The 27,717-nt window shown below is 40.1% G+C and overlaps 1 protein-coding gene across 1 annotated transcript in view; it reads right to left on the bottom strand.

The window, feature by feature from the left end:
• Window positions 1–27,717, bottom strand: part of ntrk3b (neurotrophic tyrosine kinase, receptor, type 3b) — a gene marked incomplete at both ends in the record, with an annotated part of 157,600 nt that overhangs the window by 72,245 nt on the left and 57,638 nt on the right. Inside the window, 5 exons of the mRNA XM_083901218.1 lie at window positions 212–517; window positions 5,441–5,582; window positions 6,529–6,671; window positions 7,100–7,254; window positions 21,345–21,413. Coding sequence (XP_083757344.1) covers window positions 212–517; window positions 5,441–5,582; window positions 6,529–6,671; window positions 7,100–7,254; window positions 21,345–21,413 — 815 coding nt within the window. The remainder of the gene's footprint in view (window positions 1–211; window positions 518–5,440; window positions 5,583–6,528; window positions 6,672–7,099; window positions 7,255–21,344; window positions 21,414–27,717) is intronic.

Raw genomic sequence — 27,717 nt, 5'->3', positions numbered from 1 at the left:
TTATTTCACTTGGAACAGAACCTGTGTTATATAACAGGTGGTGAACATTTTTGAAAATAATGGGTGAAGCTTTGGTCTAAACCAAAATGGTCAACCCATGCTACATTTTGGTCATAAAAACAGGTCAGTTAACATGTGATAACGGGTACATAAAGTATCTCAACTCGTCGTATAATGAGGAATAAAAAGGAAGAAGAATGAGTTCACTCACGTTCATCACTGATGCCCGGCTCCATGAGGAAGTGACCATACACCGACTTGGTGACTTTCCCCAGGGAGTTGCTGGCCTCCAGAGTGTAGTTGCCGTTGTTGATGTGTGTTGGGTTCTGAAAGATGAGACAGCCCTCCAGATAGTCCTGGTAGAAGTCCATCTCAGTATGGATGTAGTCACTCTCGACAATCTCCTTTTGCTTGTAGAACCAGCGTAGCTTGGGGTGGGGGTAGCCCCGAACCGTGAACTCAATGCAGGTATGGAGGCGTTGCTCGGGCTCAGCCAGTCTCATGATGACTGGAGGAACTGCAATGAGGAAGGAAAGAATCAATTAAAATGACAGAAATATTAACAAAGGCAAGCAGGGAATGCAGAAATCAGTTGCCGTTCTTTCTTCTCCCTCTGTAAAACCTTTAGTTTGTCAGTTTTTTTTCTGTTAAGCATAAACTTAAAGACCTTTTTTTTTTTGTTTCAGGAAAGTTACGCAGGCCTTGGGCTGATGAAAACCTACGCTGATTCTTTTGACAAACCTCATAAAAAGGCAGCAGCAGACTGCTAAACATAGCTGCTTTGATTTGTTCTGGGAGAGATGACATTTTAGGAGTTAGGCTTCATGCCTGGGAGTGGCATTGAGCCGTTTTGACTGTGCAATACATGGTGCAGCAAAATATGGGATGGAGAGGAAAACAAACAGATAAGGACTCCTCTTGCTATACTCGTCGGAGGAATCTCCTCTGCATGAATAGACACAGAGCCTCCATTTCCTGACACACAGCGCACGACAACAACAAACATCGGAATCCAGAGAACCGCCAAGCTGAGATGCAATTCATCACTATAAAAAACATCAGATCCATTTCATAAACAATTCATTCACTGATTTGTCTAACAGTCTGGCAGACAGTGTTAACTGGCAATCATTTGATCCGTGTCTGTCCTACATATCAGCTCAGCTGTGCACCCACCTCCACACACACACACACACATAACACACACTTTAGCTGGATCTCACTGAAGCCTAGATCTTCTGCATGCATGTTTAATTTGATAATAGGGTTATATGTGTGTGGTTATGTCATCATTCAGATGACCTTGCAGCTGTCCCCACCTGCAGGCTTATTCAGTGTGCTACTAAACAGTCTCCTGAGTAAAATATGACAAGGGTTGGGATCAACTCACAGACTGGGATATTCACACCTGTTGGATGTTCCCGGAAAAAGGTTTGCTGTGGGGAATTAGCTCCCTCATCATCTGGCACTGTTTGGCCGTTGCTCTTGTATCCGATCACATCCAAGTTCCAACCATAAGATCAATAAACAGCAGGCCATATGGCAGCTTTTACTGTTTGTCCCACACTCGCACTCTGGGCCCACATTTTTCTCTTCATAACATGGTTTTAATATGTTCAATTTAATAAAAAAAACAAAACAAAAAATAATTTCGAAAATACAGCACAGCACACACTCCATGCAAGCACTTCTGTGTGACTACACTCAATGCACAGCAGCATGCAAATGATGCGTGCTTATATACACACGTCTAGAGGGGGTAATGTTTACCTTCTTGATTAACTTGTTCATTTGCCAGCATATGCTTATTAATATTAAACACAGAATACAGCCGAGGCTGACGGGAGCCTTGTTATATGAAAATGCCGGAATGAAGGTGTATTGATCTTGAGATCAATTACTATTATAAAAAGTTGAGATTGTTTCAGTTCAAATTACATTTTTGGCTCTAACCCATTTGGTAGCTGTTAAGTGAAGTGACCTGCTGGTGGCAGGAGAGGAAAGTTGAGGGGGGGAATCACTTAAGTGATTAGGAATAAATACATTATAGACCATTCATGTCTGTATAAAGTTAAGTGCCACTCAATTCAGTAAGTGTAAATATATTATAATTTTGGATCGAGATGGTGGACTTTCCTGTTCGTACACCAACGTTGCTGCGGTCAAAGTGAGAATATAATGTCTCCGGGTTCTTTTTCATTCCGTACACATTTTCTTCCAGTCGTCTTCATTAAAACACCCAGGGGTCAGCGCTCTAATCCGCTGGACAGAGTCTGAATATTTAAATATCTTGCTGTCTTCCTGTGTGGCTGTTTGGATCTTCCATAACAAAAGTTTAATGATTTACTAAGTGGTTTTTATATATCTGATTGTCTTTTATCACCTGCAGACTGTAATAGACTGTGATTGATTGATTTAAATCAATTGTCAGGGGAAAAACTAATGACAAACATAACCATCAGTCAAATCTCTGGTCATTACATTTGTCATTACTTCACTACTACAACTAATGTTCGTGTTTTCAAACTAAATACTTATCCAGTGAGGACATGAATAATCCATTTATTAGTATTCCAACGCTGTCATTTTCATAAATTGCTTTGGTGATATTGTTCCTGCCAGACAATAGTGACAATAAAGTCATTCAGCTGAACTAAGGCATGTGTGTGACTGTGAACATGTTGGTGTGGGAGTGTGTGCTGAAAGAAAGCAAAGATAGAGAGGAGGGAGGAAGAGGAGGAAGAGGAGGAGGAGGAGGAGGACGCGAGGGCGGTTATAGCTGTGCAGCCTAAAGACAGAAAAAGGAGCGAAGCAAATAAAATTTCTCTCGTTGATGGACAAGGACCGGTCCATTTTCCGCTCAGGAAGCCTGTCAGCAGCACAGTCTCAGTCAATACAATGCAAGTCATTACAGCCCTCCATACTGGATCTTGGAGGGCTGGTCACAACATGTGTCATTATGGCGCTCATACAGACGAGCTTTGATAAGTACATGGCTTTGATCAATGAGAACACTGAGTACAAGGCCAGTTGTTCAATGTTATCCAGTGATAATTACGCTGGCGGCACATTTTTAATGCCATGTTTCATACAGACTGTAGAAGATCATGGCGAGCGGTGAAAGCAGAGGCATCCACTTCATGAGGCACCTATTCCCTCTGGACTGAACCCCATCGTGATTTAGATCTGAACCTGCATTACGCAAAAGTTATACCCAGAGGAGTAATTTGTTATAATTAGAACTCCCTTGCTTCACCAGTGCTCTTAGCCCAGGAACTAGTTAGGGTCCTGTTCGTAATAACGGTAATAACGTGCTAACTTATGGATCCACACTGCAGTAGAGCAGCTATTGTTCCACAAAGAAGCAGAACAATGGGTCTGTACAATCTGCGTTGTGGCTAATTACAGTTAAGAAAGGAAAAAAAAAAGAATCTTTGAATGCAGAGAACGTTACTTGACGGCTGGCAATTTCGCTGTCAATCAGATTACTCCCTAATCAGAGCAGCAGTTTAAGCTATTTTATGACATTTCCAGAGACAATAGGCTGCACAGGGGAGGAAATGTAATTACCATCAGAGCATGTGTTGAAAAATTAATAAGTCAATTTGCAGCACCAGCAGAGAGTGTCAACAGAAAAAAAAAAATGCCTGGAGATGTACATCGATAGTGTTCGGGTGGAAGAAGCCTTGAGGGCGAGATGTTGCAAAGTCTATCTGTCATTCTAGCATGATCCTTAGCAGCTCTGCTCCAGTAGGGCGTGTCTGAACTGGTGACAAATCTCCCCCCGCTCCTGTAGCAGGATGCATTGCAAAGAGCCACATTAGATTGTGTTTCACAACGGCAAGCGTCCTAAAAAAGAGAATAATCGCTGTCACCTTTGATAAATATTGGCTTTGACGAGAATGTATGCCATATCCGCCCCAGGGCCAAACCACAGGGTAAAGTGATGTACAGTATAAAATGTAATTCATGGTCTGGATGTTCAGGGGAAACACTCTGACAGTTAGCGGATCATTGCTTTATCATTGTTGGAGGATATATATATATTTCCTTTTCCCCCTTTTTCAGCTCATTTTGAAGCTGAGATTTCATGAAGGCTGGCGGGTTTATTGTTGCTAATTGGCAACATCAATTTCACTTGGTTTGTCGCTGTGCAACACCTCATTGCTTTCTAAATGTACCTGCATGATCTGTGTGATAAAGGAGACTTTTCTGTTGTAAATTATTCTGCGAGATTGCCAGCGTCATTAATACGAGATATATTTCAGTCCATCAAAGCTGCCGTGTAAATCGTCTTATGCAAAAGACAACCTCAAAGTTTTCTTGGTTTTTATGTTGACTTCAGATCCGACTGCACCTGATGAATAATTTATTTTGCTCTTGACTTAATTTTTCTCATTCTCTTTCTCACTGTGTCCAGTTAAAGCCTCAGAGTCATTGTACGGAGGTCATTGTATGGAGGCACAACATTTTTTTTATTCACAATATTGGGCAGCTCCAGTTTTATTATTATTATTATTGTTATTATTATTATTATTATTGATTAACTGTTTTATTAAATTAAATTAAATTAAATTAAATTAAATTAAATTAAATTAAATTAAATTAAATTAAATTAAATGATACATTTATGTTGATTAAAGCTCGAGTCTGTAATTTATATATATGAAACAATTCATATGAGAGTAAACTTAAAATGTTGTAATATTCTGAGGATAAAGTCATTATAATCCGGGAATAAAGTTGTGATAGTATGAGAAAATAAAAGTGTTTCAGAGAAAAATTGCTGAGTTGAACTTTAATCGAAAACAAATCCAAATGAGAAGGAAGGAAAAAGTAGGAAAACAATGAGCTGAGTTTTACCGAAGATAAGTGAGACACGGCTAAAGAACAGTGTGGGTAGACTTGCTTGTATAGGATATTAATGTATTGCAACATTTGTGCTTTTACTTAACAAAAAAAATCTGACAAACAAAAAATAAGAAACAAACTGACTGAATGAGGAAGTAAAAGCTTCCCCTGTTTTGAAATGACTGCTTTGAACAACTGGGGAATAAAAATGATCTTACTCTTATACAGACAGGCCAGTCTGTGTAGAGATTCTGCCTATAACGACAAACTGAGCCTCTCAGATAAGTGCCCAGTTGGATTTCAGCCAGACCCAAACATCCCACTGTTCCCATAGCGCCACCATGAGGCTGAAAATTGTTTTTGTCTGTCAGTTTATTTTAGCATTCTCTTGAAATGTCCAGACAACTCTTGGAGCTGTGCAAACATCCCTCTCTCTAAAACACTCACCCTCGTACAACATCATTAATATGAGGATCATATAACAACTGAAGTGATTGTCTGTGGTTGTGTTATCGTGTCAAGTGTGGGCCTAAACAAAGCCTCTCCCTCACCTCCCCAATGAGATGATTAAGAAGAAATCCCAACTCACACTGTACGTTGAGCTGGATGGAGGAGTTGGTCATCCCCACCACATTCTCAGCAATGCAGGTCAGCTGGAAGTTGTTGTCATCTCGGCTGATGTTGAAAAGAGTCAGGTTGATGGAGTGGATGTTGGGCCAGTACACGTTGGACTACGGATGGAGAACAGAGAGACACAGAGGAAATGTGTGACTGTGTCAAGGATATACTGCGTGGCACACACAATTAAATTGCAGGGTTTAAATCTTTAATGACTTAATTTAACCTTACGTTAATTATTAATTGGTTAAATTCCTGTGGAAAGAAACAAAAGTTAAGTGAGGGAGTATACGCGTTGCACTCCGAATTAATTACTTCATTGATTCAGTCTGGTTTCACAACTAATGGGCGAGAAATGCGGCCAGAAGTTGAGGAGTGATATTTGATTAATTTTGCCACTAATTAGACAAAACAAATTCACTGCTTCACACCTTTGGGGAAACCAAACACAATGTTTATGTTTCCATTCACGTCCTCAGCTGGTCGTGTTCCCAAACTCGTCACTCACACCCCCAGAGCTACAAAATGTGTCTACCTTTAAACATCAAGCCTGAGGCTGAGGTAACTTTCATCTCTGTAGACACTGCAAGCATTAAGGACGCAGATGACAAATACAGCCATGTGGCAATTTCACAAACTGTTGTTCTCCTCTTCTTGCAGTTTATCTTTGTTGTTGTTATTGCTGTGACATCCTTGGGGCCGGACCCGGGGAGCGAGATTAGTGGATTCGCTGGTTCTCTGTGGGTTCAGCCGTCTCCTCTCACTCTGATAGCACTGGCTTATTTTAGACGTTAACACGTTTTAGTTTTAAGTTGCAAAAAAAACTTTGCTTTAACTTTGACATCATAATAGGAATGTAAATCAACATGATGTGATTGCAGTGTAACTTTGTTTTGGGAAAATATGTTCCATATAAATTTAAATTAAGGACGCAGTTTAGTTGTGTGGAAACTTTTAGGATGACATAAAAAACCTCACATTTCACTGCTTTACTACTTAAAATAGTCTTAGAAGAAGCACAACACATCCAGTTACTGCAGGTGTGTGTGTTCATCTCACCAGGTGTGTGTTGATGGAGTGCAGGCCGCTGACAGTCCAGTCCACTTCTGGCAGTGGTGATCCAGATCCGTTGCAGCTCACTGTCACGTTGTCACCCTCCATCACCAACACACTGCTGTGGCTCACACTGATCTCTGGTAAGTCTGAAACCACGCAAGCATACGTCACATTGTGTCTGCATACACTAAATCAATTCACTTTTTCATCCATGTAATACAATTAGTACAAAGGAGGCAGTAACACACACACAAACACACACACACACACACATTGAATGTCACGGGGATGAGTCACCAACAGGAGATATTACACAGTCTACAGGGTCTGTCAGAATCAACACACAGCTTCTAAAATCATATTCCCCTCTGAACTCTGTCACACATCATCCTCCTACTATTTCGACTCATCCACCTGTTCTTCTCTTCACCTTTCACCCCGTTCTCCCTCCATCTGCCTGCCCGCCGTTCTCTACCGTACCTTTCGCCTTCCTTCCTTCCTTCTTCTCCTTCCCTTCAGTTTTTGTTGCCCTCCCTTTTGAAACACAACATCGACCCCATTCCTCGTTCCTCACCACAGTTGTTGATGTACATGTTGTGCAGTCGTATCTTCGAGGCTCCGTTCCTGCAGTACAGCTGCTGTGTGTGCAGCCCGGCCTCTCCTCTCTGCTGCCACAGCTGGATCCAGCGGATGTCACAACCACAGTCGAAAACCACACCATCGAGACGCCTTGGAACAGGGAAGAGACAGCGGAATTAACAACAGGCAGACTGTCAATGAAGTGAGTTAAACGTAACCTGGATGCATTTTTGTTATCAGTCAAATCAAATAGAAAAGCAACACTTCAAATTATTTTATTGTGTGTTATGACAGCAAGGCAAAGGGCGAGGGGCCTACTGACATCACACATGGGAGGTTCACCTGGTGGTGGTGCTGTGTGCATGTGTGTGTGCGCACTCGTCAAACAGTAGAACAGGGGACTTCGGTGTCGTTACACACCCATAAAGAGGGGACTCACGTTGAACAGGGGCCACTTTTCAGGTCCCTTTTTTGTCATGCCTTAAATCAAGCTAAAATCATGTCTAACATGCTCCGGTGGATGTTGTTTTAATATTAAGCAAAGTAGGGACTTGGAAGTGTGTGAGTGTAAAAGCCTATACTCAGCACTGCCCCTGCTGGCTGGAGCAAGGAATAAACAGCATTGAGCCACGGAAGCCACCATGCTTTTTTCAGGAGAAACACTGAGAGAAATTAAAAGGCAAAGACTTTTGAGAGAGCGGAGGACAACGGCACCAAATACAGCATGTCTCAAAACTATTCACTGGAAAATGCACACGAACTGTGCAGACTGACAGAGCAGGCTGGTGATGATGCCATGCTGGTTGCCAGACAGACGGTGGCGCCCTGCTGGTGGTGAGTTTCAACTCCACAGCAACAGCTGGGGTGAGTGTTAGGGACGACCCAGTGGCCTTTCAGAATACTTTATTACATCGCAAGCCAGGTTCAGTTTGGAGTTCCTTGTAGCTCCCAAACAGTTTGAAAGTTTAAAAGATAAACTGTAAAAAACGCACGTCATATACAATTTACAATGTATGTTTTTTTAAACCCTTTCATGTGGTTATGAACAGACAATGCTGAACATGTGACAGATTGAAACCGTTTTGGTGATGCCAAACAGTCTGTGCTGCCAACACAGAAGGAAATAATTATTGTGGAATGAGGTGAGTCTGATTGACAAGTTGATTTATTATTATAATAATAATAATAATAACTTGGTTATTAATAATAGTTTGGTGCAACTTATTTTCAGCTTTCTCTTACCAGGTTTCACCTTACCTTTGGGGGTGCTACTGAGCCACTTTTGCACCACTTTTATGTATTACACTTATTTTATATTATGTTTCGCCAGTTCTGCCAATTTTCATCAACATGCCTCAAAGATGTGAAATTCCCCAAATTCCAATAGGTGTGAGTGCTCGGAACATAATCATATTGATAATAACAATATAATAATGTATGATTATATCTCTGAAAATTAAAATCTGTGAAAATTATCATAATAAAACAGTTTACTCATGTTGTTCTGAGCTACATTGACAGGGAAATACCTCATCAACGCAGGCAACAGTTTCATAGTGGCTTTGTTCATTTTAACGATAACTTATGTTACGTATGTTTTTATTTTTTCCAATATACTTGCTCGCTGCTTGTTAATATGCCATGGAACAGGTCAAGTTGTGATTCACCTTAAAATAAAGTTTCAAAATATATAAAAACCCAACCTGAAGTTATCTCAATAGCATCAGATCTTGCCCCAGCTATTGAAGATTCAAGCAGCCAAGGGTCACTTAAAAAAATTCTGCACCATTATTTGAAATATACCCTGACAGTATTGTCAGAAACATTCATTATATCTTCAGCAACATGAACAGCCAGTCAAGAAAAATATCAATATTAGAAATTTCAGTCTACTGGAGGCAAAACCCACAATAACAATTGAAACCGCACACAGTGTAATTTATTTCCACCAGCACAAATTATCCATCAATTTAACATTTCAGTATAAACACAGCTACCGCTACAAAGGCTTTTTAGGGACCTTTCTTCCCCCACAGATGCAGTTGTATTCCCAGAGACCTGTAATCGATGTGTAATTGATGATGTCGGGAATCCTTGTTTAGATCTGTTTAAGTTTGTTGAGAAAAATAATAGTCTCTACATCACTGCCACATCTCTGAGTTTTACAGCCATTTATACACCAAGCAGGTATCATGCTTGAGTCAAGTTATAGCTTCAGTTTTATAACCATGCAATTACTATATAGAGATAGACACACACCTCTGTGGGCACGTATAGTTGTATGTATTGTCTGTGTCACATATTGGAAATTTAGCTGGAGCAGTTTTGTGCGTTGAGCGCATGAGACATGGCATGCGACCATGTCTTTGTCGTCAGACATAACAGCAGCAACGAAGAGAGGCGTATGCAAGAACGAGGCACATGCTGCACGTACACAGCATGCTTTGATTCAACAGAGTAGATCGACCTCAGTGCCACGCGTATAGCACAAGCTAAAGAAAACCATCACAAAGTATGAGCACATGCCATTTTACGATTATCTATCCTTGACTGCGCAGCAAACTCCTGTCAAAAGAAATCCTTGGAGCAGCATATTCACAGGAAAACCTTCAAAAAGACTTTGGAGGTAAAATTAATTTCAGGTACCTGCTTCCTCATACTGCAGGTGTTGTTCTGGCAAAAAACTATATATGGGATATTCACTTTAACCCATTATTCTAGAGTTGCTTTTAACATGTAAAGCAGGTGACGCATGTCAGACTCACAGCCAAAAATAAGCCTCGGAAGCCATGGCTGATTATTCTTATGTTTTATCTTAAAATAAACAAAATGTTCAAAGCTAAACGGAATAAACTTTTGGGTGGGTGAAGTTACTCAGATATAGGTTTGGTTGATGAACTGAGTTTAAGGCTGAGGTCAAAGACTGTGTGAGCTGTAACCTGCCTTCTTCACCCTGCGTGCCAATGCCCCATATGTAAAGATTAGTACCCTTTTCACCTATGGAGGACACCAACACTCACAAAATTAACAAAATCTTCACTGTATCAAGAAAAACATTTTACAGATAAAAAATCCTGCCTGTACGACATACAAAAATATATTTTATATATATATAGATTTATGAATAACCATTATTCACGGGAACAGACAGGAGGAGGAAAAAAAATTAATGTCTGCACCAAAGCATTCAAATGTGAGGAGGTCAAATGTGAAAGCAGCGCTCAGACTATCAGTCTATGGCTACATTAGCAGGCACATATCATTAGGCTCCTCTCAGGCATTCATTTTGTTAGTGAACACCTCTGCAGTCTGCATATGTCCAATTTGGAGGCTGCGATTGACCAATTTTGTGAAGATGAATGCCTGTCCAAATGTCCTTGGCAGAGGTCAATAAGATATTGCAGGAAGCCATAAATAATGTATGGACTACGTCCACACTGCTGTATGAGGTAATAATAATATATTCCCACAGGTAATTCTCACTTCACTGTCTTCACTATCAGGCCCTCCCTAGTTCTGATTCTGTAGTTAGAGCAGAGCCTTTTCACGTATACTATATGACAACTTACTGGTAAATGCTAATTTAATATCAACGTTAAAAGCAAAAACCCTTTCCACTTTATAAGAGTTTAGTTGTAATTATTAAACATAGATGCACTCTGATTGAAGTCAGTAGTATGTGTTTATATGCACAGTTAAATCAAGTTAAGGCCATAGTCCGACTAAGACTCAGGTTCCTGTTTCAGAAAAACAAACAGCGAATGGTGGGATGGATCATCATGATTTGGTTCTGTAAGTTTCATACCTTATGTACATGTTAAAGCAGAACTCGACCTAAGTTCCTATTAGCGCTGCTTTTTTGGTGTATCAGCGTCATTACCTTGTTTATGAAGCCCTGAAGGTTAGAAACGAACAATTCAGCCATTGCTGAGAACGCTGTGTTTTATTGTAATCTCGGGGCTCAACGAGATCTCTGAAAATCCCGTAATAGTTACGTAAACAGCAGATCGTCCTGCTCCGGGCAGTAGTCCGGGCACATCTGGTTGCGTACATTGAACCGCAGAAGAATAATAACGTCTGTTGTGGAGGTGTTTTACGAGCGACAGTGTCTTCTGACTCTGGGTCTGACTCCGGGTCAAAGTCATAAAAGGGACTGTGGCGGGGAGTCGTGACGAAGCTATTTTTAAACACTGTTAAAACAATGTTTTGATAATCAGGAGCAGTGCATCCACCGTTCCAGAAGGGGGAGCTGCGCTTCTGAGAGCGGATGTGCTGAATAGTACTGGCCAATCACAAGCCTCTGTCTTCTGGGGGTGAAAGTTCACTCTGAAACATCGCGGCTGGTGAACACAGTCAGAAAAGAGGATTTCAATCGGCTCGTTTACAGCAACTAGGAGGTTTTTGACCATAAAAACAAGTTAATGTATGTAAGTAGACCTCCATAACTAACATTTATGTGCAATAGGACCACTCTATGTGACCTTTAATCGTGATACAAATTAGAGCTTGTGGTTGCCGTGTTGTTGGATTCAGTGTTGCCGCCGCCGTATGATATCCAGAAACAGTACTGCAGGTTATACATCGTCTCCTTATAATTCCAGGTCAAAGACCAGGATGGAAATTTCATTGCAGGACGCCAAGCCCGACTCCAGTCCGACTAAGTGTATACATGCAGGAGTAATTAGACTATGAATCGAATTATCCAGGTACGTTAGTGCGATTTAAGTCAGACTAACTTGTAAACATGTCATTAAGAAAACCAAATAATTGCATTAGTCGCACTAAAATTGGACTTTTAACATACATGTACAACACATAGGTATTTTATATCACCTTCAAATGTCTCATATGACATGTCTGTTGATTTATTAATAGATTTAAGGTTTGAGGGACCAAAAACAGCTTTGTGAGATCACCTTGATCTCTCAAATCTACAAAGTTAATGAATGTGTTGAAGGGCTAGGTCATACTTACCAGGTTTCCCCATCCACAGAGAGCTGCTTTGCATTTCTGCATTCAAGTAAATGCCTGCGGTTCCATTCATACTAAAACAGGGGCCTGTGTCAGTCTAGTGTTCCATGAATGTGCAGCCAATCTCACATTCCATTTTAGTAGCAGATATTTCTCGCCAGGAGTTCACCCTCTTTTGTTTGTCCTTGTATTCTTTGACCGCTGAGTTATACATTTGTGGGTACCAGTGGACTTCCTCATATAACCTCAGGCAAGTTTCCATGGTTACCGTCCTCTTCTTTGTCTCTTATGACCACCAACTGGATTGCAAAGTGTTAGTTCTACAGGGAGCACGCACAGACGGCAGAATCAACATTGTGGTCGTTCATACAGGGGTCCGCGTAGACCGTTACGAAATGGAAGGATGATAGAATTTACAACACACTTATTGTAGCAGAACCTCTGTGGAGATGCGGACACAGATGTATTCTTGCAGTCACTGTGACCTTGGCCGTTCAACCTTAAAACATACTCTGAACTTGTAAGTGTACTGCTATATTCAGGATTAATTTTCGCCTAAATTATTGTGTATTACAATTCTTCTCTTTCAGGGTTGGCTGTTGAAATATATTGTGCATCCTTTATCTAAACGGAGCATTTTTTTTCAGAGAAAAATGTCTTTTTGTCTTTTTCCCTATAATTAGAAGTAGAGTTTCTTTCCAGGAAACTCATTAGGAAACCACAAGCCTGAAAAGAGAACATGATGATTTTATTGCCAAACATGAATGAGAATAATAGTATATCCGAGTATAATAATGTTAAACTCATCGTAATTTAGTACAGTGAAAAGTATTTAAGACTGTCATGTGTCTAAATTCTCATTATAAAAGAACACATACTACATTTAAAAGTGTTCATTACATAATAGAGAGCCTCCTACATGCGTGTGAGAAGAATTTTACTGTTAAAGGTTTTCATTTAATATGAAGAAAGTTGAAGCACAGGGGATCAAAGCTCACCAGAGCAGGCCGGCCCAAGCTTCTTCATTAATTTGTACTACAATTATGGTAATTGTTAATAAGATTCACAACCTACACAAGTTACCCACTGTTCCTCTGGGCAGAGCTCACCAGAGCCCACATGCTGGTAAACAGTAGAAAAAAAAAAAGGTTGCAGCTAAATAAGAAAGCTGCAACTGTTGTGTTTCAAACCTGAACACCAGTGTAGCGGTTGTGATTTTAAAGTTCTACCATTTAAACAAGCAATAAGAAAAACAAAAGGAGGAAAAAAAAAAAGGAGCAGCAAACTGACAGCTGGAAGTTGATAAATGTCTGGAGGAGAGCAGATTAGACTTAGAAAAGAACAAAAGCAAACAGCAGCATGACCCCAGATGGAGAAAGCTAACAGCGTGATTTTTTCCTTGAAGCTGGCTAACGATCCACCTCACTCCTCCAGAGGAGAGGTAATGATCAACACCGAGGGCTGTTTTTCTGGGAAATGTACACACAGGTGCTTTAGTTGAGGATATGTGGACCACAAGCAATGATAGGCTATATACTGCATTGCTGCTCACCTGCTTTGATCTCAGCTTGAATGCACTGCATACTCTGCTTACGCTGTTGTCTGGGAATTATTTTAGCTTTTCCAAAACCTGTATGCTTGATAAATTGCCTTAATTCAGCACTTCAGTTGCTCTATTTGTCACTTGAATAGCAAATTCCAGGTCTTCCAGATGTTAATGCATGTTAAAGGTCCCATATTATACCCTATTTCTCCAAGTTAACCTAGTTCCCTGGTGTCCTAATGAACATGTCTGTGACATGCTTTGGTCAAAATAACTTAAGGATGAAGCACCACAGCAGTTCAATCACCCTGCCAAAACAGCCCTGTTCAGAACGCTCGGTTTAGTAGTATCTCTTTAGGTCCACCTTAGGAAAAAGTAAAACGAAACTTAAGGGACAGGAAATGACATCAGCCACAGAGGCTACTGGGAGCTAACAGCAGTTAGCATTTGGAAAAGTGATCATTTGCAGACTCTAGCAGGCACATTGCTGACATATATAACATGTATCCACTGAACAGATAAATCCTCAGCTGGAAGTTTGTGTAGAACTCTGGGTTGCACTGTGGAGCCAAGAATGGAACTTTTTGCAGACTCCTCTGACTTACAACAATTCCAGGAATTTAGCGCCTTGTGAAGTCCCGATGAATGCGGAAGTCAACATCACGTGTTTCATCTCCTGTACTTAGACTGAGGAGGACCACAAAAACATGAGTGAGGCATCTTTTTTCACACTTTGGTAACTGGTAGGGCCTCCAGAGTCCCAAGTATAAGTATTAAAATTATTAAAAAGTTGATTTTGCATAATATGGGACCTTTCATAAATCAAAGCCTTCATGAATTTAATGCATATCTAAAAAAAACAAAAAACATATCGGCTGACCGCTTTCTAAATCCCACCAGACAAGGATTTGAGCTGCAAATTTCAGCATATCCAACATATTACCAAGTTCAATTTTAGAGTTCAGAGTCAATTCCCGAATACACAATTCACGTGTTCAGTTTAAATTAACAATAGCCACCACCTGGATCTGATATTCAGCTTCTGTGGAGCGGTCGCTCTCTCTGATGGACATGTCGAGACGAAACGACAAGCGTCGACATGATCTTCCAAACATTTTCTCAAATGTTTTATTCATGCGTAACCCTAATACACACCATCATAGTTAGGTCAAGATCAGGTCACTCTCTCTCTCTCTTTTTGCAGACTGAGAGAAGGTGATCAGCGCTTTTATCTCTTCCAGACACGATCACTGCAAAGCACTTCATTCTGCTATCAGCAACCAAAACATCTAAAGACTGTAGTTATTGTTTATATGACCCCAACACAACAGTGTGGCCAATCATCACTTTATTATCATTGTGTATGAAAGACATAAACCAGCTGTCATGCTAGTAGATTGGCCTCTCGAACAACAGACTGGCAGTCACATATCTACTCATAATCAATGGGCTCAACAAAGAGACAAAGCCATGAATGAAATGGTCTCATTTGATACTGGTGCATCGCTGCTGCATTGGTGCTTTTCCCCTCTCTGTGACTTCATATGATGATCACGTTTTCATTGCACAGCAGCAGAACTTACGTTTTAAAAAAGTAGAGTATAAATCAACCAGGGAGGGAAATTTCACTTGTACATTGTCAAATTTGATTTTTGTTTGAAGGCGTTTTTCACAACATATTGAAACATTTTCCCTTGATTCTGGTAAATTTGCCAACAGAGGCTTTTACTGCACCATAAAACTGTGTGAATCATTGCATCACCACACTCCTGGCCCAGTGCTGCACTGCTGCCATCATTGTCATGCTGTATCACACTGTGAATAAATAAATCACCGTTGGCCCCGTGATTGCTTTTCTGGAAAGGCTGCATCCACTCGGCCAGTCGGTGTCCTAGCAGACTCTTTCACTGCCTGAGTGTTTTTTTTTTTTCTTACTTCTTTTAAACTACTACGGCATAATTTGTCTGAAGAGCCAGACCTAACTTTGGCTTATCGACAACTCCACCTGCACTGCAATCATGTGGAGGAGCAGGGGCAGCAGAGTCATGTCAGGGAAGGCTTCAGGCAGCAAAAAAACGGACAAAGTGAGCAGCAGCTTAAGGCCATTTTCTTCCCAACAGAGTCTAAGATGGCAGCAGAGACTCTTCAGATACTGCGAGTGGGTTATTTTTCTATGCTTTGAGAGGTGCTTTATGTATTCATGGTGAATACTCAGGAAGAATATGGGTCTCTATATTCACACATACATGAATTATACTAAAATACAAACGTATACAGTAGGTGTAGAGAAGCGATAGGAAAGATGAACTGAACCAATGAGGGCAACTGAATGATTACAGCTGTCTGTGTGAGGTTAAACAATGATTAGGTTACTATTCATTGGTTTTATAACATGTAAGACTTTGAAGTGGTTAACGGCATTTTTGTATTAAAGGAAAATCTATATCTAAATGATGAAGTGTTTTTTTTTTTTAAAGGGGAAAAACATAATATGCCATCTGTCCAGTGGTGATATACAGTCACAAACAGGCTGATGGAAATTACAATATTGTTTGTCATTTAAACTGACACAATGAATGAAATTGAAATTTAATTTATCTCCGAGGCGATCGTACGTCAGTGTTCTGTCACCGAGTGATTTCTATAATGGATTTAATGCACATGGAAAGTATAGACATTTTTGTCAGCCTTTGTGATTTTCACTTTAATTATACAAAGGCCTTTGACTCAGCAAAACCACGCTGACACTTCGCTGACCAGTGCAACTACAGCCGTCTGACTTTACTCACATTTTAATTATGGGCCAAATGTCTTGCTCCTAGGTTAATACTGAGCTCTACATACACACAGTTGACTGTTTGATAATTTATTGGCTTCAGTCAAGTGTAAAGTTTGGCACCAGTGGTTGTTGTATTTATACAGTTCTGGTAGCAAAGTGACATTTTAGTATCAGTTTTTCATTCCTCCGTTTCAAGCTATGTCTGTTTATTTTTTTATATTTTTTTTGCCTTCAGACGCAGCATCTTATCACAAATGCAAAGAAAATACTCTGCGACTTCAGATGACAGTGCACCGTGCATATCTAAAACCTGGCACATTTTACCTCAAATGCCATTTCCTGTGGATATTTAAATAATTTCTTTTAAGTGGGTGTGCGATGATGAGCTGTCATTCCATGCAGTCATAGAACTACTTTTTTTTCCCCCCCAAAAAAAACACTATTTGGAAGACTAAAATCACTGCACATTCATAATCCATTAAGTTTCTTTGCAAATGAAATTAAAATGTCTATTCTGGATTAAAAGCTTTACAAAGATAAATGCGTGACTTGACATATGAGCTTATATATGTAAGCTGCTGGAGTTATATATTGGTTATATATTGTAAAGTAGATGTTCCCCTTCTCTGCATCAGAGACATAGTCACAGTAAACCACGGTGACACCATGACACAATATGTGCCAAACCAACCAGCTCTTCACACTGCATTTGTTCTTGTGGCTGCTCCAATAAAAATAGTGTCAGTCATTTTCCACACATGTACACTGCTGCTCCTATAGTCTAGACTTTTCTACCACATTTTAACCAATAGAAATAGAAATTCATACTCCCTTTTTCCAAGTCGGTCTTTCATGTTCCGTGTAAATGTCTCAAGTTTGCCCCGAGTTCAATTGGAACCTAATGAATTGAAGGTTAAAATGAAGTCATTTACCTGTTCATAGAGCCTTTGGAAATGCAATGTTTAATTCATTGCAATCCGCTGGCATTCATTTCAAATGATTACAGGTCTTATCTATTCACATTTCATCCATATTCAAAGGAAAATCCATTTTGCTGTGAGAGGCGGAAATGTTTGACTTTGCGTCACTTGCTGCTTCTTCGGAGAGAGCCGGGATTAAAGAAGCGCTAACAGAATAAAGGGATTTGGAATGCGCAGCGCCTCAGGCAGATCACTTCAGCTGCTAAAGAGGTAGAACATTCGCCCCGATTTTTTTTTTTTTTTTGTGGACCGTTCCAAATAATCTAATATCACTGGAAGTCACAGTGGCAGATTTAGCATTTAGCTCCCTTCACCCGCTGCTGTTCTCCGGCCTATGATTGGCCGGGCTGTGCAGCCCACTGCAGCAGCTCTGGTCCTTTGGCTAAAGGGCACACAAACAAAGAGACAGAGCGGATTATCTGTGTCTCATCCAGAGGCCGCATACAGCACATGTCTATTGTACAGCTTCAATGTGATGTTGGAGCTTTTTCATAGCAGCCACAAAAGACTTGAGATTATCGAGATTGCACTGATGCTATTGCTTTGGTGACTGATATCAAGATATTGAAGGGAGGGTGAAATATCTGTGCAATCAACCTGCACAACAAAGCATCTGTTTTGCATTTCCACTTCACTTGATAAGGGTCGTCTGATAAGAGCAAAGACAGACGTCGGCAACTTTTTTTTTCTCAAGTTGACTTTTGCTCCCAAGTCGCATTTTTAATGGCGGATTGAGGCGCAAGAACGAGCTCCTGCAAACCAGAGAAAATGACATCAGACGCCTCGTAATGACTCGGCACTGAACTCGACACATTTAGCGCTTGTTCGAGATTAACAGAGGAGTCTGACTTCCTGTTAGCTGAATCATTTATTCATCTACTTTAACTTGTTTTACACCTAATTAATTATGTGTGCAGGAGTACTTACAAGCAAATGTAGCATTTAATTCCAAACTTGGTCCATTACAATGCTGTGATTGCACTGCGTGATGTTTAATGAGGATTTCTGTGAAGCAATGGTATTTTGTCACTTTACTGCATTACCTTAGACCCCAATCCCCCCCCTCTTGTTCTTATTTCATTTATTTTAAACCTGAGCGATTAGCTGAGATTGCCTGTTATGACTGTTGTGAAGGATCAACCCATTCTCATGTCAGGATGTGACAGAGCGGACATTATGCCCTTGGAACGGGAAAGAAGGATCTACAGTATAAATGCAGGTTTATTAAACATTTGCACATTTACTATTAAATGCAGGGTCACCGTCACCACTATGTTGCCACTTAGGAAATTATACTCTCTCATTGTTAGAGGGAAGAAATTACAATAACAAAGCCGAAGGTGACTGAGATAACGGTGTTGCAACCGCGTCATGGCAAAGGGCCATGCTCTGTTTTTGACAAATGAAAAGGAAATTATTTCAACTGATTTGATCTTCTTCTACTTTCACAATATCAGTGTGGTTCACCAGAGGTGGGCTTAGCGCTGATACCGCGTTGTGTATTGTTCTAAATAAATAAAGGCAATAGACACCAGTGAGCACGCTTCATTTGGCATGATTAAATGGTTTGTGTGAGCTCGTACACACAGCAAAGACAGTAATGATGTCAGGACCGTGTCTGAGACTCCTGCCTGTGATGGAGTGACTCATTTCCTATTAGCGAGGCCTGATTCCACATGGCTTCCTTCTTGCATAACGCCTCAGCCCACGTCTGTGCCGCCATGCCACTCCAACTGACACCTCTTAACTAAACACACCAAATGAAATAGACACAGAACCTCACTCCTCATCAGCATTCAGCAGCAAACGCAGGCATCACCCTGCCCCGCTTGTCATGTTAAGCGATAAAGACACCATTTGTTTGCATCCAGAACAGTTGCTTAAGACGAAATGGGATTGTACATCAGAGCAAATCGTGCTACGGAAGATGTAAGCGTGAGTTGCTTGCGGAAATATGTGTGCTGGTTATTTTAGTTTGCGTTAAATGTAGTCTAAAGTCATTTTATTTGAAGCTGTAGAATGTGTTCATTTCGGTATTGTCTGTCTAATTAACTCGAATAAAATCACCACTTCAGTGTCTCTGCATTAAAAATAAGTGTGAAATCAAGTTATTTAGTTATTTTACTATTGTTCTACTACTTGCATTTCATTCTACTATGTATTAAATGATTGAGATAATTTATATTTTCATCGCAGCTATTTTCAGCTATTCCACTGTTATACTTAAACTATACTTAATGTCATTCAAAGCATTTTCTTACTCCAAGAAACTTGGTGTAAGGCTTTTCTTAATAACTGTATATGGACATTTGCCTTATGGTGTTTCTGTTTAAACTGGTTAAAAGTCCTGGTCAAATCACTTGTATGTCTCTGGCTATTTACTATTGAATTAGTGGCTTCCTGAGCTACAGGGGTTACTTAAGTCAATTGAATTATTTGAGAAATCATGTGAGAAGGCTCACATTTCAAATTGTACATACATATATTATCAGTATATCCAACAGTACAATGAGTAAAGTTGGTTACATTGCTCTAATTATATTCTTATTGTAATATATTATTTTTCTCTTCTGTTATGTTTAGAGTTAGGGTTAATCCTAGGCTAACCCTTTTTATAATACTACTGTACAGCACTTTTTTAAAATGTGCTTTATAAATTAAATTAAATTGGATTCAAGCAAAAAGAGTCCTACATAAAAGTCCACGTCTGATGTAAAATAACTCATCTGACTTTGGCAGTTCACCTCCAGATCCATTATTAACAATATAGAGTGAAAATGAAAAAGTGTAATGTGTAAATCTGAATCGTACATGCCGTTGGTGTTTTTATAGCCCTGTGAGATGGTGTGTTTCCTTTTTAAATGTATTTTTACTTGCTCTCTTATCTGGGTTTTATGTCAGGTTAATGCTATTGTACAGCACTTTGGGAAACTGTGTTGTTTTTACATGTGATCTATAAATAAAGTGGATTGGATTGGATGTATGCATGAAATTGTTGGGGTTAAAAAGTCAGCAACGAGAGACGCTAAAATGTCAAGTTAGCTGACACAAGAGCTAAACTGAACAGCTGGTAAAACAACAACAGTGCCGAGCTTCTAAAATCCAACGAAGGATGAAATTGACAACCCAACGAGGGACGGTGGTGCGATGACACTTGTGTCTCACTGCTGTGGGGTCTGTGGTGTGAACTGCCTCCTACGCAGGACAGTTAAGAAACAATGCTCTGTCATATCAGTGAGTCCTGCAAGTGTTGGGGGGGGGGGGACACTTTTTATTCAGGAAGACGTGGAAAATGAAATGCACAAAATGTAAAACTGTTGTGTCACTACAGCATAAGCAGGGCTTTCCCAGTACTCAGCGAATACGGTTTATAGCAGCAGGACTACTCCAAATCAGCATTGTGCTGCGTTCTCAGAGGACCTGCCCTGCTTCTACCTCTAAAAATAGTGCATGTTGGAGATAATCTGGTATCACTTCCCTCCATACCTCAGCTCTATATGCCAGGAGGCACAGGAAGCCGGCACCAGTGTTCAGCGCACAGCAAAGGTTCAAATGATGGACAGTGCTGACAGGGGTAATGATGTGTAAATTACAAGCAGGTCGAAATCGCAATGTTCTCCCTGGTGGTGAAAGAGCAAACTCATTTCATATACACAATGATCGCTAAAATATTCATAACAAACAAGAAAACTGGGTTGGATTCCCTCCTCCTCCCAGGCCATTAGGCTTCCTTTGTGTGTGTTAATTAAGTTAACAAATGACTTATAAGATCATAATGCCACTATACTGTCTATAGGTTCTGTCTTTTACATTTGCTCACACAACGTAGAGATTCTGTGCAACAAAGCCGGTAATTACAATGGCACACTGTGATGAGAATTCATACAGAGGCGGGAAGTGTGCGGCGAGCGGTGATAAATTGCTCTAATAAAACACAAAAAAGATCAGAGGAGGGAAGAGAACTTACAGCTCGGAGAGTTGGAGGTGCTGGAAGAGTTGCCATGACAGAGTGGTGAGAGGATTCTTTGACAAGTTTCTGCAGAGGAACAAAAAAAAAAAAGAACAGAACAAAGTTAATTGCAGTTATATTATTCAGTCCTGCTTAACGTCATATCTGTTTTTGTAGCATTTTCTCACTTTTGGCTTGTACTTACTTAAAGGGGTCATATTTTACCCTATTTCCCCAAGTTAACCTAGTTCCCTGGTGTCCTAATGAACATGTCTGTGACATGCTTTGGTCAAAATACCTTAAGGATGAAGCACCAAATATAAGGATTCAAATGATTAAAAAAATTGGTTTTGTATAATATGTCCGCTTTAATTTTTTTTTTTTTTACTTTAGTACTGTACTTGAGTACAAAATTCACACATCTGTACTTTACGTTGTTATTTACATGTCAAGCAACTCTTACTCCACTGCATTTCCTCTAGCTATCTGTGTTACTTGCTACTACCAAATACAATCAGTAGAAGAAGAGTTGGTAATGATCTGTGTTTATGTAGAGCTTTCTAGTCTTGATGAGCTGTTTTACTACAGTTTTGCCATTCACTCATTCCTACAGTTCAACATGGGGTTAAGTGTCTTGCTCAAGGACACATATAAACTAGCAGAGCCTGGAATTGAACCTACAGCCTCCCAACTTGCCCTACCACTGAGCTACCGTGGCTCAATCCTGACTCCTCACTATTCAAATACTTATACTTCTAAGTAAATTTTATATCAGGAAATTACTTTTGATACTTAAGTACAGTAAATGTCATAAACCTTACGACTTTTAGTTTATTATTATTTATTTTTTTTACTGCATAATTGAACAAAACAATTAAATAGTAAAATAGATATAGTGATAATCATTAAAAAAAAAATAAAGGAAAGTACTATTGACTAGGAACGGGAACAGGTCTGGCTGTGAGGAGCTTCAGGGCTCAGTCAACTCAATGAAAGAAAGATGACCTCTTTCTAGTCAAATAATTCAATTGACTTAAGGAACCCCTCTAGCTCAGGAAGCCACTAAATTCTATGGTAAATAGCCAGAGATTTACAAGTGATTTGACCAGGACTTTTAACCAGTTTAAACATAAACAGCATAAGGCTAATAACATTAAGAAAAGCATCAGCACAGCAGTTTTTCAACAAGTAAACAATGGGTTAGGGTTCTATCCATAATCCTAACCCCATACGTTAGTGTATATGTATATATATATATAATAAACCAATTGAGTGTCCATAAAAAATTAAGATATTAACATGTCAGTGTGTGTTAAATGTAAAGTAAACTCGTTAATTGTACTACATCTCTGGTTATATAACTGAGTTACACACACACACACACACACACACACACACACACACACACACACACACACACACACACACACACACACACAGCTATCCTTTCTAGGACTGTCAATGACTTCCATTCATTTGCACAGCCCTACCGAAGCATTATAGCCAACCTTAACCATAACACCAGTTAATGCCTTAATCTAAACTTAAACTAACCACAACTCAAATGCGGTTCTGTCTTGTCAGGACCAGGTTTTGGTCTCCATGAGGATTACTGGTCCTGACAAGGTCAGTGTTTACGCCACACACACACACACACACACACACACACACACACACACACACACACACACACACACACACACACACACACACACACACACACACACACACACACACACACACACACACACACACACACACACACACACACACACACACACACACACACACTTGTTCTTCATTGGTTAATTTGTATGGTAGACCAAGGACTATCAGATACCCCTGTAACCAGGAGTGTTGCTATAGCAACAGGGAGCTAAGGATGCTGAAGGACTCTCTCATTTCCTGAGATAGCTCTCTCTCTCTCTCTCGCTCACACACACACGCACGCACACACACACACACACATAGAAAAACAGAGCGAGAGAGAAGCATGTTTGCATAAAGTCACTTTTACACACCGGTTAAGTGTTGTGTAAGTGTGAACGTGACGCTTTGAATACTGTGTGTGTATGTGTGTGAATATGTAACGACACTGCATGAAATTTAAACTCTTGAGAGAAAAGCTGTGGTCCCTGTGGGCCTGTTTCATGCACCGCAGGATACGTAACACAGAGGAAGGTGTGGGTGAGCAAACGGCTCGTTTTAGGTGCGCAATGTAGGTGATGCAGTGCAAGGCAGATGAACAATGGACACGTGATGAATGACAGACCTTGAAATAGACACACTTCAGACCAAAAAGCTCCAAATATATACATGCATTCAAAACATTCAGGACTCCCAAGAGCTGCGCAGCAACATCAGACATTCAAACAGACGTCAGACCACAGGCTGTTTACTTCAGCTCCCTACAATCTATACTTAACAAACAAACAAAAAAGGCCAGTAACACAGTGAATTCATTCGAAATCTAACACGTTCTGGGTACTTTCTGAACAAAACGCACACATAAAGCAGATAAAAAAACATCAACTCGCATAACTCACTTATTTTAAATGACCAATGTAAATAAGAGGAGAGGAGAGGAGCGAGAGAGTGAGAGCGTCTCCACATCTCAGGCAGGAAATGCTCTGTTTTTTAAAGGTCATCCTTCGCTTCTCGACAAGAAATGTCAGCTAAAATTGGATTGGGGCAAGTTAAATGAATTAATAAATATATAAACAAATCAAAAAATAAGCCATCAAAGCTGATGCAACGCCAAAAGACGGGGGGTGAGGAGGGCCAAGTGCTATGAAGATGAGGGCCAGTGATTATTATTGAATTTATTAAAAAATTAGCAGTGTTGAAAATTAATCTATTTACGAACGGGGGGCAGCGGAGTGTCCAGGACTGACAGGAAACACCGTAGACCAGTGTTTTTCAACCAGTGTGCCGTGGGAAATTATCCAATTTCACCTAATTGGTCTAAAAACATTTTTTGAAAACAAATAATTAATTATCTGCAAATAATATGGATATAAATATTCAAGACACTTTGATAAGAATGACAAAATTGTTAGTATAGGTTACAGAGTATCATTTTTTTATTATTATTGTTTGGTGGTGTGCCTCGTGATTTTTTCAATGAAAAAAATGTACCTTGGCTCAAAAAAGGTTGAAAAACACTGCCGTAGACCACCAACCAGCAGGCACACACCCACCCACACACACACACACACACACTGTACTGTACAAACACACACATACTGTATTTAAATGAAAAGACCATTATTTTTGAATAAAACTGAGAAACAGACACTTAAATGTTATTCAGTCACCAAAAAAAACCTCCTGGTCCTCAGACCACGCTCATTTGAATAAGGTCTTATAATTATGTGATTCACATGAAACTTTTATCAGTTTGGGGTAAAAAAAAAAAGAAATATGCATTACAGTGACGGATGTTTCTTGATGTTAATATTGATGCCAATCTTGGCCAGAGGGCAACGGAGCGAATGCTAAATAGATCCTGGGTATTTGCTCCTCCGCAGAGGAGGTGCACTTCCTCATCCCTCCTTTAATAATTCTGTTTGGCACAGATGCCATTGGAAAGACGCGGCCTCAAGAGGTTTTGCCTAATTAGTACAGCAACACTGGCAACTACCTTCTGAGCGCGAGGGGGAAGCTCTGCACGCTGACATCGGGACCACGCAGAGCAGAACCTCCGCAAGAGATGGAGCCACCAATCAGCAGCGTGAACGTCACAAAGTCAGTCAGTCGTCATCCGTCAGAGACGCCGCTAATAACTGACATTACTTTTTTTTCCCTGTTTATTCCATTATTTTCAGACAGATCTCTGTGGGGTGTGAGTAATGTTAATGGCAGAGGTGTCAGTCTTCAAAGAAAGCACTTTTTCTTGTCCTCAAATACTGACATTTTACACCCGGGAGGTTTTTATTGCACTATTTGCAGTTTATGAAATATTGTTTTATTGCTTCAGAAAGTAAATGGATGAAAGTTTCAAACATGACACTAAATGTGTGCAAACGAGAGATCACTACTGAAAAGGTTTAATACAATATTACTTAGAAGAAAAAAAAAAAGAACTCTTCCTCTGTAATCAAGATATTGATCCTCCATTCCTTCTTTTACTTGCTGATGCAACACAACAATGATTCAGCAGAAAGTCTCATTCAAGGTTTTGTTCATTCACACAGCCAGAAAAACAAGGTCGTGGTTACAAATAACAAGGACATTAGCATTCATTTTAACAAGTGCAGTGACTGTAGGAAGTAGGTATTCCTATAGTGGGAGCTGAAGAAGATTTTTCAGTTACCCTGAATTTCCACTGGACGCGTTACAGCCGCGGCATGTCAGCCGTATGTACGATGAGAGACTGATTGTTGAAGTGGAGAAACATAAAATCATTTATGACACCAGATCAAACAGTTCTACACACAGTCTATCGCGGGATCGCGCAAACTCGCATCGGTTCGAGAGATTATCGCGCGATCTTCCGTGAATACCGCTGGCTCCCAAGGCACCGCGCCGCTGCAGTAACGTGTCCGGTGGGGATTGCCGCTGGGCAGAGGACGAAGCAGAACCGCGCCGCTGACGTGCCGCGGCTGAAACACGTCCAGTGGAAATCCGGGGGGTTATGCATGATAAGGAACGTAAAGGCACTGGCGTGGCTGACAGTCACAACAGCTAGCTACGCTAATACTAATCGAAAATTTTAAAAATTCCGTTGTGCCTAATGAGGTTGCTCAGTGTTTGTATTATGTTAGCCCTTCGTTAATGATAATCGTAGCCTCGATAGCTTCCCTTTGGAAACAGGTTCGACACTCACCGTGAGCACAGGACAGCGCAGCTACTGCTGATGAGCCGCTGCCTGCCTGGTGTATCATGATTAATCAGCGAAAGTGCAGCGTGATAACTTGCAACTCGCTTTATAGATAGATGTTTAAAGTTTATGATGCTGTCGTCTATTTAACTTTTGTTGATATCATACCTTTATATCAATAGCACGGAAATCTATTGTCTATGGATGAACCAAAACCCCAGGATTGGCCTTTAGCTGAAAAATTACAGTCTTATGCGTGCATGTGTGTGTGAATATTGGGTACTGTACCACTCCAGGTTTCTGCACATATCCGTTAGCTCAGAACTTATTTCATGCTTTATGTCGCCCAGTGTAACTATGCATCTCATGCTCCAGCGATCCATTCGCTCTACAACTGAAACTGCACGCACCGTGCCTGAATGCACACGGTAATAGAGCGCTGAATCTACGTTGATATACATATTCACTCAGACCAGCAGGGCTTTCGTCGCAGCTGGGAAAAAAACCCACGTTTTAAACATCGTAGGCCTCTTGCTGGACAGGATTTATGGTGCGCTGGTTTTCAATGGTTTTCTCCATCCCCCTTTTTTTTGAGTGCTTTGGCTTAACCCTTCTGTTACCAATCCTGAGGGGCAGAAGCACTCACTAATTGAGCATTTTTTTGACAATTCTACAGCCACAAAATCAATAAATCCAGGCGGCCTGATTATCCTGATGGTCAGAAGAGGCTATTGCAACACACACATGGATTCTTACGTTGCAAAACAAATCTATTTGCGCTATAACTCACAGTGAGCTTCAGATATAAAATACGCTTTATCTCTGAACCTGCTGCGCACACGTTTGGCCTTTTCTTTCCGTATTGTCCTGTGAAATGTCCATAACCATTACATGTAATATTATCCTGTCATTTCCCCACAGATAAAATGCCATGAATTTTAATTACAGAGGAGCACTGTCGATATTTTATTCCCTCCTTCCCTTTGTAAGTTAACCATCGGCCTTTAGTTCAACTTCTTCTCGGGTGATATTGTGTGAGCTAAGTGACCTTTGAATGTGATCTCAATGGAGCTTCATTTCCATTTGGGTATAATTTATCAGGAAAAACAAGTATTGGCTTTTTGTCATTTGTGCAACATGTCAGTTGTTCTCCACTAAATCTGTGCCATTAAAGACACATTGTTTGCTCTATGATTTTCTGAGATTATATTTTTACTTCCTGCCACTCAGATACAATAAAAAGACATTTAAAAAAAATAAATAATACTTCTACAGGTAATTCAAAACTAAAATTCACAGCTTATATAAAGTATATACTTTTATTTTAATTAGCTAATGTCAGTGTGTAAGTGTGACCATGAACAGAGTGTTTAACTAACCTGGACCAAATACATTGAAAATGGTTTGAATGCTCCTTGGTCTCAATTGATAAAATGACTATATTTGTTTGTCTTAATTTCACGTCTTCAAATAAACACAGTTGGCCAAGTGAACCTGGAAAAAATAACAAATATAACCATTCCAGCTTTGTTGCTGTCAACAACATCATATAAACTGTGACACCAAATG

This window comes from Microchirus variegatus (genome assembly GCF_963457635.1).
Source record: "Microchirus variegatus genome assembly, chromosome: 14".
In the NCBI taxonomy this organism is placed as follows: domain Eukaryota; kingdom Metazoa; phylum Chordata; class Actinopteri; order Pleuronectiformes; family Soleidae; genus Microchirus; species Microchirus variegatus.
This window is presented reverse-complemented; position numbering and strand designations above follow the sequence as displayed.